The 18,124-nt window shown below is 44.9% G+C and overlaps 1 protein-coding gene across 1 annotated transcript; it reads right to left on the bottom strand.

Annotated features, from left to right (window-relative positions):
• Nucleotides 1–4,015: 4,015 nt before the first annotated feature.
• Nucleotides 4,016–6,237, bottom strand: LOC107313344 (proteoglycan 4-like). Its single transcript, XM_015861474.1, has 3 exons — nucleotides 5,491–6,237; nucleotides 4,506–5,155; nucleotides 4,016–4,168 (listed from the first exon to the last, which is right to left on the bottom strand). The coding sequence occupies exons 1-2, from the start codon at nucleotides 6,235–6,237 to the stop codon at nucleotides 4,574–4,576; spliced, it is 1,329 nt and encodes a 442-aa protein (XP_015716960.1). The 3' UTR covers nucleotides 4,016–4,168; nucleotides 4,506–4,573.
• Between the last annotated feature and the right edge of the window lie 11,887 nt (nucleotides 6,238–18,124).

The raw sequence follows: 18,124 nt of genomic DNA, 5'->3' as shown, positions 1-18,124 counted from the left end.
CACTGAGAAAAACTATGACAGAGGCAGTGCTGTATGCGAAGGTAGCTCCTTTGTACATCTCTTCTGTACTTCAACCCTTTTTCCTTGTCTCTAGTAACTTACATGACATTGTAATCTGGTAATTCCTTCATAGATTCTTTCCTTTGTGCCCATTTAAAATTTCTTATTTTTCATTTCTTCTTTGTGAAAAGACACTTTAACTTTTCGTGCAGTGAAAGATTTTCTTTTATTTACTCTCTCATCTAATGACAAAGCAGGGCATTTTCACTTAATTTCTTTTTTTCTTACTGCTATCTGGTAATTTATATGCATTTAATCCTACAGATTTACAGGATCTTGCGAGCAACGGTTTGAGACTAACATTTAAGGCTTTTTCTTCTTAATTAGCCTAAACTGATTTTACTTCCCCTATGTCAAGATCATCATCTGTACAACTTTCACATTTGACATCAAAGCAATTTTCTATTGATCACGTCTTCTCCTCTGGCTCTCAGACACAGTATGGCCTTCTGTTTATGTAACTGCAACTAATCTGCTGTGAAAGGGTTGCAGAAGACCATGTAAGTAAATGGGGAATAACAACTTTGAGCAAACTGGTTGCCCAGGAGTAGAAAACAGAACACTGTTGCTAAGAGTTAGTGGCAAGGTAGATCTTGCATCTACCTAATATGGATAAACTTGAAATTGTTCTCATCTTGTGTTTAAGGGTAATGAATGAGTATCTTATATGTAGCAAGGTATGTGTTTTTAGTCTGTCTTCATAAAGCAGTGAGATTACAGGGAATACAAAACAGAGTGGATCCTCTCTTGTCCTCACGTTTGCATCCAAATACAGAAACAAAGCAAGAATATAACAGCATCTTTGGCATAGATTTCAAACCTGAAATTATGCTATAATCAGTGTGTGTCATTTGTTGTGGTATATGGAAATACTCATTTGAGAAAACAATGTTGTTAGGCCTTCATTAATATAATTAATATATTTTCATTTGGGTCTGACAATATATGAATCATTACATAGATAAAGTAGCTTTAAAGGTTTGCTATGAACTGAAAGGACTGCTGTGAACTGAATCCCAGTGTAAGAGATTCTTCTTTTATGCCATTGCCTCAAAGCTTGCTGAGGAACAAGTCCAAACAAATACTGCTAAAGAGCTGAGAAATCCTTTGTCTGAGGGACTCAGATGGACAAGGCCAGGACAATGAGAGAGGGTTAAACTGCATATCAATGGCTGTGAAGCAGTCTTTTGTGTGGGCTTATCTCGAGGAAGATGGCCATCTCAGGGGGTGTTTCACATGACTCTTACCCAAGCACCCAGGCATGTCACAAAAGCAGGGGAAAAAAAAAGGATAAAAGAGGAATCAACAACCGTGAAGTTAAGTTTTCTGACAGCAGATTCCTCATGAAGAACAAGAAGGTTTCTGACATGAGAAGCCTCACGACCTGCCTCTCCCTCCTGGACTTGCTCTGCACTCTACCTGCTTGCTGCCTAAGGCCGGCCACTCTGCTGCTGCTCTCCCCCGAAGGTGTCTGCCATCAGATCCCTCACTATGGAATGCCTGCGTGCTGACGGACTCTTGTGGACCTGCTGCTGAAGACCTTCTGCTTCCTCTCAGACTTATCCTGCGGCTTCTTCATGGCCCTACTTGGTACCTGCACCTTCTTGCCGGCCACACTGCTGCTGCTCTCCCTCTGCGCTTTTACCCTGGACCATCATAATGGCATGCAGCGGGACCACTGCTGGATCCTGATGGTGGCTATCCTGGTTTTATGCAATTCTTGCTTCTTTCTATCTTTTCTATTGTCTTCCTTCCCTTCCCCATCACCCTAAATCATAATAGCGTCCATCCTCCCCTTCCCCATCTTCCTGATTAAGGTTTGTAATAAACTGGTTGGACATTTGAACCGTTGTTTCTTAATCTCACACCAGGTATACGTATATCAGAGAACCTCCTTTCCCTCTCATTAGAATGAAACACTCAGTTAAGTACTAAGGAGTAAGGGTGTGATGCCTTCTTCAGATGAGGGAACTCCCTTCAAAGCAGGTGCAATATTGTTGATCTCTGCAGTTTTGAAAAGTACTAGTAATAGGAAAAGTGGATCATCTTTAGGAAACCCCAAGACATGAGGACATAAAAACATGTATATCAAAAAGTGGATTTTATACTGGTATTGTGATTAAAAGTATTGATGTGTTTTTTATTTCTCTTTTATTGTGTGCCTGCATTACAAAATACAAAGATATGCTCACCTGACTGGAGTTATCTGAAAAATGTATACATGTATGTACATAAAGACTGTCAAAGAGATTTCTATGAAAGAATGTTTGTGTGACCTGAATGAATCAAAGTAGTACGTTGTCAGTCTCACCTGCTGTCAAAGTGATGTAAGCTTAAAAACTTGACAGGGTGGTTTCTGTGGCAAAGCACAACCCAACATGGTTGCTGCTGAGCACAGATTAAATTAAAAATCCAGCATATAACTGTTTTCCAAAAGAAAGTGCGTGGACCACAAAATATGGATGTAGAATGTGGCACAGGGTGGAAAGCGCACAATGAGCACAAGATGCTGGAGAGAGGAAGTTTTCAGGGGAAAAATAAATGGTGGTGAGCACTGTTGTATAGCAGAACTACCTCAGGTTAGGAAAACCAGTGAGGGTCCTGGAAAGTGAGTGCAGTGATAGTTGGAAAAGAACATGGAGTTAGCTCTGAGGAGGATTATCCAGAGAAGTTTAAACAACAATCATCAATTTGAATTGATTTTATTTATTAACACAGCAAAAGAACCTTGCCTCAGCATTTTTTTTTTTTGTGTTCTATATATACTTTATTCAATTACTTTGATCCTAAGATCACTAAGAGAGACAGGGAATATGAAGAATGAAACAGCAAAAAGACAGAATATAGTCAAGGCTCAGCCATTCAAAAGCCAAGAGGAAATTTAGAAGTCAACACACTAAACATTATCAATCTAAAGGAAGTCTGTACTCAAGCCAGAACAAGATGCCTCTGGGTTTCCCTAGTCATAACAAGAGAGTATTTGCGTTCCTTATAGGCTCCACTGTACCAGTGCCTTTGCTGATCTTCATTTGACGTGACAAGCATTAATGTTACTTAAGGTCACTGTAGTTTAGATTTTGTGGATCTTTGAAAATCTGAGTCTCAACTCAGGCAACAATGTTTGACGTATGTTCATCCCTAATGAAATCAAAACTGAGTTGACCTGATATGGACTGACTCTAAATGAATCAGAAGCATATGAGTTTGGAGCAAGACCTAATTATTTTCATAAAAATAATTCCCACTTGCAATCTCACTTGCAGTCCTTGTGTGAAGTCCTTGTTTTCAGGGCAATAAAATGTAATGAAACAGTAAGTGTTTTGAGGTGGACTTTTTTGGTAATTAATGAGTTAATCTTAGTGCAAAATTTTCAGAAATTGCATTAGCATTATTCAGATTGTACAAAGAAAGTTGTCTGCTTTTCTTTCTCACGAGACGCTGCCCCTGAAAAATCCAACAAAATTTCTCGAGTAGTAAATTAAAAAAGAGTTTAGCTCGTTTAGAAAACTAACTCAAATATTAGTAACTACAATGAAATACCATGCTAATGCACAAACGTAAGATAAGCCAGCCACTGCATTTCTAATATCACACACACACAGTATCATAGTCTTGTGTGGGTTGGAAGAGACCATCAAGTCCAACCCCCGGAATTCAAGCCCCCTGTGTAGCAGAGCAGCACTTCTACCATTTGAGCCACAGAGGGGATTCGAACCCGGGCCTCCAGTGTTGCAAAGTCCTTAACCACTGCACCACCGGAGGCACACAAAGTAGAGGTAGGACATTTTTTTTCTTTTTTTTTTTTATTTTCAGAGTAGAGATAGGAAAATTTTCTTCACAGCTATTGTGAAGAATAGGATAGAATAGAATGTGAAGAATAGAATAGAATGTGTCCAGGAGGGCTTAGCTTTTCTAGTTGCCACCCTATAGCCTTTGACAATGATTATATGTTCCTCCCAGGTGGCCAGCCCTTCCTTCCAAGATCTGGACGCTCTCTTCTTCCACTTGAGCTTGCCCAGCGGTTCCCTGTTTAACCATGCAAGTCTCCTGGCTCCTTTTCTCAGATGCTGGTGTGGGGCAGTGCCTCCGTGAGCTCCAGCCTGTCCACCTGCAGGAGAAATGGAGGAGGAAAGCTAAGTTAGCAGAATCCTATCCTTTCACGCTGCACGTGAACCTTCTGGAATGACTTCCAGAAGGCCCTGCAGAGAGCCCCAAGAGTAGCAGTCAGCCCCGTGGCCACAGCTGCCCTGCTTCCTAGAGCCACACGGGCTTAGTACTGCTCCCCACGCTGCACCCCTACTCTCAAGCTGCCCCCTCTCAGCAATCACATCCTGGCAGCCGGACCAGTACAGCAGGGCTCATCTTGCCAGTCTTCACTCCACCTCACACACTCCAGACCCTGCCTCCATTTCACGCCTGTTGCCAACAAAATGCGCCATGCTCACCTCATTCTGAGGGCTCACAGCCACAGCAGGAGCTGGAGGCCAGGCCTCTGCCTTGCCAGATGGTGTCCTCATTGGGACTTTGGCATCCTCTTCTTCATCATCCCTTTCAGGGGTATCTTCCAGTTCCTCTTGACATTCTTCTTAACAGTGTAGTTGCATTTGCAAAGACTGCAGGACAGCTCCACGTGCACTCTCAATAAGGAGGGTGGAACCCATCGGTAGCGCAAGGCAACTGGCCCAGCCTGGAAAGGGCCAGGCAAATAGGGAACTATCTGTTGTGCTGTGTGGGAATCTGAGGTGGGAGCCTCCTCACAGTCTCTTCTGCCCTCTTGAGCACTGGGACCTGGTGGCATGTTATCTGCGGGGCCACTCCCAGCCTCGGGGACTTGCACCTGGGCAGTTGTTCTTGGTGCTAGCAGAGTGTGGGAGGGTGCGCCTTGTTGTGGACCTGCTGCTTTCTGGATGGGTTTTGGTCTTGCAGCTACTGGACGCCTCCGAGATGCCAACACAGTTGACTTTTGTGAGGCTTTAGCACGATGGACGGGTGGCGCAGGACCAAAACAGGATGCACCACAAGTTGACTGTGGCTGTCTCCCTTCTGAGGAGACGCTGGCATGGGGCAGTGCCTCCGTGAGCTCCAGCCTGTCCGCCTGAGGGAAAGATGGAGGAGGAAAGCTAAGTTAGCGGGATCCTATCCTTTCACAGTGCACATAAACCTGCTCGAATGGCTTTTCGAAGGCCCTGCAGAGCCCCAAGAGTAGCAGTCAGCCCCATGGTCACAGCTGCCCTGCCTCCGAGAACTGCACGGGCTTAGTACTGCTCCCCATGCTGCAACCCTACGCTCAAGCAACCCCCTCACAGCAATCACATCCTGGCAGCCGGCCCAGTACAGCAGGGCTCATCTTGCCAGTCTTCACTCCACCTCACATGCTCCTGACCCTTCCTCCATTTCACACCTGTTGCCAACAAAATGCACCTCGCTCACCTCATTCTGAGGGCTCGCAGTATCTCTCTCACTGGTTTCGTTCTTCACTTCCTGCACGTCCAACACTGTAACATCAGTGGAAGTGCAAAGTAAGCAGGTCAGGAACATGTGCTGTATGATCCAGGCGCGTACCCTCTCTTCAGTGTCCCTGGAAACCAGCATGCCCCACGAAAAGTAGCAAGTAGCTTCGGCATCATCATCTGATGCCTGTTGTGGTGGTGTGGAGCATGAGGCAGAAGCCCCGTCAGCATCTCTTGTTTCCTCCTGAACACTTGGATCTGGTTGCATCTTGTCTGCGGGGCCACTTCCAGCCTCGTGGACCAGCACCGGGGCAGGTGATGCTGGTGTTTCCTCAGTGCTGGTGGGTGCACTCTGCCTTGGACTTGCTGGTTTCCGGCAGGGTCTAGGTCTGGTGGCTACTGGCTTCTGCTGAATTTTTGGCATTGTGGTTACTGGCAGCCTCAATTTTGCCAACCTTAGCAACTTGGGTGTTCGGTGCGCTGGTTGGAAGGGGGACGTGGGGACTAGCAGATCTGCCTGCCGGTTCTCAGCCCTCGCTGCCATAGCCTGCTGCTGACCACTGCCTTGAGGACGTGGAACAAGCACCAGCAGTCTGCAAGCTGTGGATCCCATGGCACGGTCACTGCCGCTTGCAGAACGCATGGAGGCTGGTGTAAGGCGAGTGGTCAATCTGGGAAGTTCCGTATGTGCAGCTGCTGCATGTCTGGGTGCAGCTGCCAGCGGCATTGCCTGCCTTGGCAGAGGCCGCTGTCTGCCTTCCCTGGATTCACTGCCACGGGGCAGTGCTTGCCTGAGCATCTCCCTGTCCGCCTTCAAAAGAAGCAGAGGAGAAATGCTAAGTTAGAAGGGGTCCTTTCCCTTTGTGCTCCACATGTCCGTACTGGAAAGCCTCCCACAAGGCCCTGTCGGGAGCCCCGAGGGCAGCGCTCAGCCCTGTGGCCTCTGCTGCCCTGCTCCCTTGATGTGAACTGGCATAGGGCTGCTTCCCCCGCAGCAGTCCTTGACACACTGGGGCAGCCATCTGGCCTTAGCAGGGCTCATCCTGCTGGAGCAGTCCTCCCCTTGAACTCAGGAGGATGTTCTGCCCTGTTTCCCCTGGGCTCCCTACCTGTGCGCGGCGGCTCCCGGAGGCCCGCGAGCTCTCCGGGCCGGGCAGCGGCGGCAGATGGACGCCGTGGAGGGACGAGCCCGGGCTCCGGCTGCCCGGCGGCACCGCTCGCGGCGCCGTGCGGCCCACCTGTGGGGAGAAGGAGGCGTGAGATGGAGGTGGCTGCATTACCACCAGCGTCCCCAGAAGTGCCGACACTCCTGACCCCCATTAGGAGGCAGCCCTTGGACGTCAACAGCCCAGCTGAGCTCCGTCCCGTTGCTCTCTGCCACTGGGCACAGCAGTGCTGGGCCTGCATGGGCCCGGGCTGGCCTAGGAGATGGCATATCTTCAGGAAATGCTCCAGGGCAAGTGGGGCGGTGCACTGGCCAGAGGTGCTCACAGCCAGCCATGTCACCCAGCTACTTTCTTTCATACTCTGGTACTTTTGGTACCATGTTGTTCCTCTTCCTCCCACCCTGACCCGTACCTGGCAGCTTTCCTGTATGCTCGGCAGCCCTTTGTCAGGCTGAGAGCAGTTCTCCTGTTCCTTGGGCATCTCCGTCTCCTCTCTCGGAAACAAAAGCACCCAGGAGCTGCTGCCTCCTCACGGAGCCGCTGTCCTGAGAGTGAGCGGCACGGGGACTCTGGCTCCTAAAGGCACCAGGACACCACCATGTCACAACGGCCTTCGGGTTCGATGCCGGCCCGCGTCACAAAGCCCTGGCGGTGGCCTAGAAGGCCCCATACCCTTCTGCTGGCCGCCGCCCATGGCTGACAGCTTACAGCCAAGTGCAGGTCCTCTGGGAGGTTCCTCTGGGCTCCCCTAGTCACAGAATGACAGAATCAGAAATTGTTGTTTTGCACTTCTTTTGACTTTCCAGGTTTAGATGCATGTGGAAGCTTTTCTTTTTCTTCATTGCACCTTTTACCATTTGCAGTTCCAGTTGGGCCTTGGCCTTCCTGACCCCGTCCCTTCACAGTCTAGCAGTATGCCTGCACTCCTGCCAGATTGCCTGTTGCTGCTTCATTTCCTGTGCATTTCCTTCGCACTCTCCAGTTGTAGAGCTGGAGTCTCCTGCCTTCAAAATCACCTGCATTGACTCATATGCACTACTACTGCCTTACATGGGGAAACAAAGCCCTTCCTCTTACTGCCTGGGAAATGAGAATGATCTGACCTTTCTCAGAGGAGGAAAAGGACAGGTCCTCTGGGAGATTCCTCTGGGAGGTTCCTCTGGGCTCCCCTACTCACAGAATGACAGAAACAGAGAATCATTGTGGTTGGAAGGGACCTCTGGAGGTTACCTAGTTCAACCCTCCTGATAAAGCAGGATCCCTATGTTAGGTTGCCTAGGTAAGCATCCAGGCAGGTTTTGAATGTCTCCAGAGGAGGAGACTCTACAACCTCTCTGGGCAGCCTGTTCCAGTGCTGGGCACCATTGAAAAGTGCTTGGCCTCATCCTCTTGACTCCTGCCCTTTACATATTTTGAACCACAGATTATTATGGTTATAAAAGACCTCCCAGATCAACAAGTCCTGTTGTCAATTCTTCAACACCATGCGCACTAACCCATTTCCACATCTGCACCTTAATTGAAGACCTCCAGGGACAGTCACTCCATCACCTCTCTGGGCAGTCTCTTTGTAAGCTGGATCGCTCTATTGGAAAGGAAATTTCTGCTAATGCCCCACCTGAACTTCCTCAGGTGCAACTTGAGGCCCTTACCTAGCGCTGTTTACCTGGGAGGAGAGATGGGCCCCCACCTTGCTATGACCTGCTTTCAGGTAGTTGTAAAGAGCAACAGGGTCTCTCCTGTGAGCTTCCTTTTCTCCTGACTGAACAGTCCCAGTCCACAGAGTCATAGAGTCATTTGTGTTGGAAGGGAGCCTTAATGGTCATCTGATGCAATCCCTCTGCAGTGTGAAGGGACATCCACAGGTAGATCAAGGGGCTCACAGCTGGGACCAGCCTGACCTTCAGTGCTCCCAGCGACAGGTCTTCCACCACCTCCCCGTGCAACCTGTTCTGGGGCTTCACACGCATTTCATAATAAACATTTTCTTATATCCACACTAATTCATCCCTGTTTGAGTTTGATACCTTTTTGCCTTGTAACAACACACCCTTCAAAGCAGTCTGTCCCTTCTTATAGCCCCACCCTCAGCTTTCTCCTTGTCCATTGTTACCAGCCTTCCTGTGCTGCTCGTGAGGGCAGTCCACCACGTTGGACTTTCCAGGTTTAGTTGCACGTCTAAGCTTGTCTGTTTGGAAGACCCTCAATCCTTTAATCAAAGGTACTATTTCCGCCATCCAGTCACGATTCTCCTATTTTCCTATACACATCTCAGTATGGCTACCAGTGTAACTGAAAAGTAGAACAGTCTGCATAGAGAGGTTGTGGAGTCTCCTTCTCTGTAGATGTTCACACTCCTCCTGTGTGACCTAATATAGGTGTTCCTGATCCAGCAGTGGGATTGGACTTGATGACCTTTCAAGGGTCCTTCCAATCCTAGAATCATATAATGGCCTGGGTTGAATGATCATAATGATCATCTAGTCTAAACTCCCCTGCTATGTGCAGTGTTACCAACCACTAGACCAGGCCTGTTCCACCTGTTCCAGGGTGTCACCACCCACTGTGTGAAAAAGTTCCTCCTAAGATCTAACCGAACGCAGCGTTTGAGGCACGAACTCAGATGTGAATGATCCAAATTGCTTATTACAAGTTCTCACATCCCTTATATGCCTTCACATGTTTTTGTTTTCTAACTTTCCCATCCACACTTACAACTTTCCCAACCTCCTTTACATGTCAACAAAGCATTCTACAAAACGCTTTTCAACTGTCCATGCAGGCACATATCCAGTCAGAGCTGTGAGTCCCTTCTCCTTCCAGAGGTGTCCTTGGTTCTCATGCTGTTTATCTTGCTCCACAGCTGCTGCTCTGAACAGCTTTTCTTGTATTCCCACATTTCCCTCTTCTTTGTTTATTAGCAAACTACTAACATACTACAAAATAATAGCACTAATTACATAAGTAACATCATCATCATCACTCAATCAAAGCCTTGATTGACAATACAAGTGAGAAAAGAGATAAGGCAAATGACAAGAAATACTGTTAAACCCTGCTATAACGCTGCAATAGGCAGCGCCAGCAGGGCGTCCCCTGCTTCAAGGTGCACTTTCCCATTCTCTTCCACCACGGATGAGAATATTATGTATATTTTGAATGTTAACCATTGGCCGTTCCTTGAGCACTGGGGAGGCCCCAAAATGACGATCCACACGAGTTGTATTTGTATGATCACAATTCAAAAAATTCAGCACAAACAAAGCCTTACCTAGTCTTTCTTGTGGTGTGTCTCCTGTATTCCCCCTTTTTGGTTTAATAAGAACGAATTTCAATGTTTGATCAGTATGCTCAATGATAGCTTGTCCAGTGGGAAAATGAGGGATGCCTGTAATATGTCTAACCCCCCATTCTTGAAGGAAAGTTCGAGTGGCCTTAGAGGTATAAGCGGGCCCATTATCTGTTTTTATCGTATGAGGGATTCCCATAGCAGCATAAGCAGATAACCAGTGTTTACGGGCGTCACGACTGCGTTCACCTGTATGTGCTGTGGCAAATATGTAAGAAGAATGAGTATCTATCGTTACATGTACGTATTTTAGACGGCCGAATTCAGGAACGTGAGTGACATCTGTCTGCCAGAGTTGAAGAGGGGCTGTTCCACGTGGATTTGTCCCAGTTTGAGGCAAAGGGGCAATTGCCTGGCAGTCTGGGCATGTTAAAATAATGTTACGGGCTTGATCTACTGTCAGTTGGAATTGTTTTTGTAAGGCTCTCCTGTTCTGATGGAAAAATTGACGAGAGAGTCGCGCTTGCTGCAATAACTGTGGCTCGATCAGCCTTACGGCTGCCCTCAGTTAAAGGACCAGGCAATGTAGTATGCGATCGAATGTGCATAATAAAATAAGGAAGAGTACGGTGAGAAACATAATGCAAGACTCGTTTGAGCTGTACAAACAAAACCGGATTATTAACTTCCTTAAGAAAGGATCCTTCAATCCGCTGAATGATACCTGTAACATACAAAGAGTCAGTTATTATATTAAGCTTTTGGTCTGAAAAAATTTGGAAAGCTCGAGCTACTGCAGCGAGTTCTACAACTTGAGGTGATCCATCGACTGATACAACACAGGAAAGGCTTGCAACGTGTCAGCATCACCCCTTAATATTGCTTCTTTTCTGCACCGCTCTAAAACAGTACGCTGTAGGGAAATTTGTCGTTTCTGCTCCCTTCAAATTATCATCAGGAAGAAATGCGCCCGATTCGCATTCCGGATATACTGGACCTGGGTCACAACGATCCCCTGGTTTCGATCCGTCCGTGTCTTTAATCACGTTACACGCCGGCTGCACAGACGCTGCAGCGCACGACGTGGGGGGGGCGGAGGGCGGGACGGCGGGGGGGGGGGGGGGGGGGGTTTGCGTTTTTTTTTTCCCCCGATTTGGGGGGGGGGGGGGGGTGGTTTTGTTTTTTCCTCCCCCGGGGGGGGGGGGGGGGGGGGGGGGTGGAAGGTCGGAGCCGCCGGTCGGATCCGGGCACGGGCCGCTTCCCGCAGCGAGAGGCAGCGGCGGGGTTGGGACGGAGGGCGGCAGGGAATGGTCGGAATAAATTCTTTCCCGTCGTGATTGCTTAATCCCTTCCATTATCCGGCTCGTTCAGGGACATTTTTGCTTATCCATTTAAGAAGAGTAGCTAATGCTGAAGTAGACACAGTCTTATCCTGATACGGTAACACTGACCGCAATACTTCGAGATTTACTTTCTGCTCCTTCGTTAGTGAGCTCCCCATAGTTCCCGACTGCTCACCTTCTGGTTCTGAGCAACCATCATAAAATATACAATATCGCTACTATACAAACAACAAAACATTTCATTTTTTAATATTTTTATTAAAACATTAAAAAAAAAAAGAAAGAAATCCCCGAAACTAGTGGGATATTTAATGTTCTTTTTGTGAAACCAATGTATAGGTCTGGTCTGATGGCAGTGGTTGCAATTCTTAATGAGCTCTCAAGGTATTTATCAAAGATTTTTGATGAAATTTTGTTCTTCTTGTACTTTATTCCTTATTCTATCCAGCTGTGAAATGTGCAAGAGACATGTAGAATAGAAAAAAATGAGGTTTAAGCTCTAAGAATTCACATATGCACCTGTATATATGTATAAAATGACATAGATTGATATTATAAATATATATATGTATATGTATAATTACACATATATTTATATGTTTTACATTTATATATATATAAAAAGATAAGGGTGATCAGGCACTGGCACAGGCTGCCCAGAGATATAGTGGAAGCCGTGTCCCCATAGACAGTCAAGGCCAGGGTAAGGCTCTGAGCAATGTGATGTAGCTGTAGGTGTCACTGTTCATTGCAGGAGAGTTGGTCTAGATGACCTTTTAAGGTCCCTTCCAGCTCAGAAGATTCTCTGATCCTGTAAGTCCTCCATAAGACCATATGATAGCTGCAAAGTTCCCAACAGTATTTGCAGTAGTTTTACTGAGTTAGGATGTTCTCATTATTTGGATAATTCCTTAGTAAGGAAGCAAACTACATTAAAACTTAGCAGTACTATATGATAGCTCCATTTTAAGATTGAGTCATAATGAAGCTATTACCAGGAAATCAATTTGTTTTATGTCATTTTATGGAAGTACCAGATTCTAAGCTCAGTCATTTATTTCAAACTGTTTCACTACTGCCATGAAGTTTCTTACTTTTCTATTGAAGTAGTGTAGCAGAAATGCTAAGTCACAGCTTGAGCCAAGTGATTGAGCACCTGGTAAAAAAGGCAGGAACGACCCAGGAAAGCTCAGCTTTGTGCAGTGCACCTGAGTGACACTCACCAGAGTCAGGACCCACCCCTTCCTAGACCTCATTTAAGGGCTGGTAGTGGAGGTAAGAGCCTCTCTGCAGATGCTGGAAGCCTTTGGAAGGTAATAAGTCTCTTTCCTTTGTTTCTGTGTCTACTGCTGTTGTGTTTGAGCAAATCCTTGCTTGCTGCAGCTTGGGACCTTGCTGCTCTGCTATTGTTGCTGTGCTTTCCATTGTGTTACAAGTCCACTCAGAGAAAATTTACATTTTCCAGTTGATTTATTTTAAAATCTCCACCAGAACTGAAGATAGTAAGTTTAATCACTGTAAACATTAGCCTGCACAGGAGTATATATTAGAACAAATCAAACATTCTAATGCATAAGGAAATAAAGGTGAGCTTCTAAAGTTCTCTTCAAGATAAAATATCAGAAATGAAAGGAATGTGTTAATATTTTGTAAAGTATCTGTAAGAAAGAAATAATTTTCATGCAAAAGTAATGCCATCCTTCTAATTTCTTTTTTTTCCTCACTGAAGTCTGTATCCAAGTTATTGTTGGAAGATCCTATACTTGCAATTATATGCTAAGTGACCTCAAAGTGCAAAAGTGTTCTTAACAGGTAGGCCTTGTGAGGGTAATACTGAGTAAAATTGACAACTGCACAATCTGGGTAATAATAAATTAGCCTTTATTGAGATAAATTATGTTTTTATTTGATTTTCTATCTTCTGAAAATGCTCTAACTGCAGGTTACTGTTATTAAATAAGATTCCAATATTCATAGTGCAGTGGTATATGCATTATTATAACCAATGTGTTCCTTGTCCAGAAAACTTGGTAAATAACAAAAAACAAACAAACAAAAGCCAACCAAAAACCAAACAGCAGAAACAAACAAAATAAAAGCAAAAAAGTCTCATATAAATCATAAGCCCAAAAAATGGTGTTGATAAGGGGCCTCCCCAGTTCTTCCAGGATTTTGTCAGATATTACTGTATTTGGGCAGAGAAAATCATGTGGCCCTTTCTTTTTTCAGAGAAGAAAACTGTACTAATAAGGCATATTGTGTATGTTGTGATAGAAGGGTAAATGTCTTATAGTGATATTTGCTAGATGAAAAAGAAAAAGAAAATCTTGGATCATTTTCTTGGCTGATAAATATTTGTAAGGCAGGAGCGGGACAGAAAGTTGCATTTTAATTATCATTTTTTGTGCATTGCCACATAGAGACAATTTGATATTTGCAGTTTTATGTCTATTTAGCTAAATAAATGACATGTGAGAGTCATATTAAAGTGATTCAGTTCACTGGCAGACACTGCATTACATCTACTAGCAGTTTCTGAGGGGAATAGGCTGGTTTGTTTCTGTTAGACTGAGCTGTCACATCAGTTCTCTCTGCTGTTTTCTGTTTCTGCTGTAAAATTCTCTCATTTTAAAGGTGAACTTTTCCTCCCATCACCCAGAGAGAAATTGAAACACGTGGTAACCCCAATGCAATTTTTCTAAATGGCAATCTGCTTCCTAGTTAAAAAAAAAAACAACAAACCTTCCAACTTCATTGTTTTCATATTTATCTTTTTGAGAGTACATGAATACCAGCTATAGTCTCTCTCTTCTACTATTTCTTGGCTCTAAGGGCAGTCGTGAGTAAATCCCAACAGACAGCACAATTGTATTGTGTTTTGTGTAGATGTTAAGTTTTTCTTTCAAATACCTTTTCCTGTAATATTCAAATTCTTTCTTCTCTTAAGAATCCCCTCTCCCCCCCCAAGTTCTTACCCTATGGACAGTGTGCTAGAAAAACAAATACAGTGGAGAGGCCTTGAAATACAGTGTCACAGAGAAAACTCTAGCCCAGACTTCAGCTGAGAAGTAGGAAAAAAAAATAAAATGGATTCTCAATTCTGTTTTTCAGATTTGAGGTAGGGCTTTTTCTCTTCGGACATGTGTTTCTTTATTGCTACTAAGTTAAGTGGTGTTTTGAAGGTTGCTTGGTTGGTTTGTGTTTTTTTTTGGTGCAAGATAATTAAAGAGACGCTGATTCAAAATAGGGTAAGTAGCAGAGAACTGAAAAATACTGATTTATTTTCTCCAGGTAGAGTTTTTAGTTTGAGATAGGTATATTAAACATACTAGATTTCATTTTTTAAAAAGTAGACTGAATTGTATTTGCAAATTTCATACTATGGCTCTTTCAGTGTAGCACTGCTGTGATCCAGCAGTAGTGCTGTACTTGCTTGAAGTCATTGGGCATGGAGCCATGTAGTTGCACAGTGAAATCAACCACACTAAAACATATTTGGTCAGTCTGCAAATCTAATAAAAATATAAAATTATTTAAATCAAATTTTATTCTTTAAGTTATACATAGCAATCAGGTAGGCACTACTCGAGGCTCTAGTTAGACTTGGAACTGCTTGTTGCAAAGTTCTCATGCTTTGCTGTTTATGCACATCAAAGTGTATGTACAAGAAGGACCAAGGAAAAACTGTATCTCAGCTTAAAAGGTGTTGATATAGTCTGGTTTGTTTAGTAATGGGGATCACTATATTAGTTTAAGGACTGGGATGTGAAAGGTTGTAGTTTTGTGATTTCTATTGTCAGTATTCCACATCAGAACATCATGCAGAACAGTGATAGTTAAAGAGTCCAGGTTCTGGTTCTGTGTTACTGCCATTTTGGTTCCACAGGAGGAGGGGCAGCATCCCCAGAGGACTTGGTGCAAGGAGGAAGTGGGGTGGGACTCCAGACCAGACCCCAGCCACTCTCTGCCTCTGGCCGTCTCAGCTCACCGCAGAGAAAAGCATGTGCTTCCATTGCACTGTTGTCGTTTGATTCCTACTTTGGGTAGTCTTCTCTCTCTCATTTTTGTTTGATTTGATTACATTTAGTGAATTACCGCTCCTCCTCAGATCATTACCGTTGCGTTTTCTCTTTGTTAAAACTACCTGCTGGCTCTCCACCCTTCCCCCTTTTCCAAAGCATGTGGCTCAGGGCTGGCCGGGTTGTGCAGCAAACCTGTTCAGAGAATCACAGAATGACACAGGTTGGAAGGGACCTCAAAGATCATGAAGCTCCAACCCCCTGCCTTGCAGGGCCACCAAACATACACCTTTACTTGATCAGGTTGCCCAGGGCCCCATCCAACCTGGCCTTGAACACCTTCAGGGACGGGGCATCCACAGCCTCCCTGGGCAGCCTGTTACAGTACCTCACCACTCTCCCGAGTAAAGAACTTCCCCCTAACATCCAACCTAAATCTTCCCTCTTTCAACTTAAAACCATTTCCCCTTGTCCTGCTATTATCAGCCCTTTCAAAGAGTTTACTCCCCTCCTGATTATAGGTTCCCTTCAAGTACTGAAAGGCTGCAATGAGGTCACCCTGCAGCCTTCTCTTCTCCAGGCTGAACAAGCCCAGCTCCCTCAGCCTGTCTTCACAGGGGAGGTGTTCCAGTCCCCTGATCATCTTTGTCACCCTCCTCTGGACCCTTTCCAAAATCTCCATATCTTTTTTGTACTGAGGGCTCCACACCTGGACACAGTACTCCAGATAGGGCCTCATAAAAGCAGAGTAGAGAGGGACAATCATCTCCCTATCCCTGCTGGCCACCCCTCTCCTGATGGAGCCCAGGATACCATTTGCTTTCTGAGCTGCAAGTGCACACTGCTGGCTCATGTTAAGTTTCTCATCCACCAGGATCCCCAGGTCCTTCTCTGCTGAGCTGCTCTCAAGGACCACTCCTCCCAGTCTGTACAGGTGCCTGGGGTTCTTCCGGCCCAAGTGCAAAGCCTTGCACTTTGCTGTGTTGAACCTCTTTAGGTTCACCCAGGCCCACCTTTCAATTTTGTCAAGGTCCCTCTGAATGGCATCCCTTCCTTCCTCCATGTTGGCCATGCCACTCAGCTTTGTGTTATCAGCAAAGTTGCTGAGGGTGCACTCGATTCCATTGTTGATGTAATTGATAAAGATGATAAAGAGCAGTAGTCCCAAGACAGACCCCTGGGGGACACTGCTCGTTACCAGCTTCCACCTGGACACAGAACCATTGATCACCACCCTCTGCTGCCTTTCAAACAATTTCTTATCCATCAAGTGGTCCTTCCATCAAATCCACATCCCTCCAATTTGGAGATGAGGATGTGGTGGGGCCTGTGCCCCCCTGTCATGGACTTACATCTAGGGATAACCCCATGACAAAGGTGCTGACATGAAAAGACTATGATGTCACTGTTGAAAACTGGTGATAAAATAATACAGCACTAGATTAAACAGTTGTTAATCTCACAAGTGTGTGACAAACCCTAGCAGGGGAAAAAGGGAGTAATCATTTTGTAAACCTGACCTTACACAGATGCCAGGACTGAGCAGTGGAGGGCTTGATGTATCCAGTAGGACTGATTAGCTTTTAAAGGGAACTTAAGGGTAATAGGAGAGAACTGTTCTCCAGTCTTAAGAAGAATAGCAATGCAGAATGCAAAGTGTTTTCTGAGAGAATGCTGAACGGTGGCTGTAGAGAACTGTAAAACCAGGTAGAAGAAAAACAAGTGTAAAACAAGTCTCCCTACAAAGCAGTACCGTTTTCCATTAGCAGCTTGCAGCTTACTTGATGTAGCACAGGTAATGTCCCTTCATATTTTTGGAGGATAACAGGAAGATGACAGTATCTGGATGTAGCCAAGAGATGTCGAAGGGAGAGATTAAGGCTGGATTAATCCTGCCAAAGGAAATACATAGGAGAATTATTATTTTTCATCACTGAATATCCACAACCTAGAGCCCTGTCCTAAATGAAAAATAGAAAACATTTCTTGCTGTGAAATAGTTTCTTTTGAAGAAATTCAAGTGAACTTCACAGTCAATTCTGTTCATGGTAGGAACATTTAGCTGGAGGAGAATCTGTTTCCTTAGAAACTAGGGGGGGAGGGGGAGGGGGCGGGGGGGAAGAAACATAGATTTAACTTGAGTATAAAATGGGGGAAAAAAGTTGAAAAAAAGTTGAATTCTTGTTTAGAAATCAAAGCCTTACAAATTTGATGGGCTATGGTGGTCCTTGAATGGTTGAGGATGTGATTTGCTTTCAAGAAAGCTGAGCAACTAGTAAGGGTGTTTAGGGAAACTTCACATTATACTCAGATTATCTATAATTAGCAACCTGGGCACTGGAACTGCCTCATAAATGTCTTCTATTAGTTCAGCTGCAGAATTACGGAGAATTACCAGGAAAGTGGATTAACTTTTTTATCCCAACATTCAGTGCTGGTGGGTTGAAGAAGGGTTTATGAGTGCAAAGAATGTTACTTTACTAACTGTATAATGTATTCGATAATCTGATTACAGATTTTTCCTAAACTTAATGCTACCCGTCTATGTTCTTAATTTTGTTGGAGATAGTTTGTTGTGGGGCTCTTCCCATTATTAATTTTTTTTCTTCCTGTAGTTGCTTCTACTTAAGTTCTTGCTATTGTTAAGTGGAGTGGAAGGATACTTTCAAATGTTTTCTTAAGCAAATAGCGGGCATTACTTCACAAAAAAGAGAGTATGTGTTTGTAATGGAGAAGTTTGGAGGATGGGTTTCAAAAGTTTGTGTGCTGGGGTTTCCCCTTTACATTCTTCTCACTA

Source organism: Coturnix japonica, chromosome 4 (genome assembly GCF_001577835.2).
Source record: "Coturnix japonica isolate 7356 chromosome 4, Coturnix japonica 2.1, whole genome shotgun sequence".
NCBI classification, from domain to species: Eukaryota; Metazoa; Chordata; class Aves; order Galliformes; family Phasianidae; genus Coturnix; species Coturnix japonica.
Note: the sequence above shows the minus strand (reverse complement) of the source record. Positions and strands in the feature narration are given on the sequence as shown.

Bases quoted from the DNA above. Each gene is read 5' to 3' on its own strand.
- LOC107313344 (XM_015861474.1), bottom strand. From the start codon at position 6,237: ATGCCGCTGGCAGCTGCACCCAGACATGCAGCAGCTGCACATACGGAA. The intron at 5,156-5,490 runs GTGAGCGAGGTG...TCTTTCCCTCAG, and splicing joins CTGCGAGCCCTCAGAATGAG to GCGGACAGGCTGGAGCTCAC.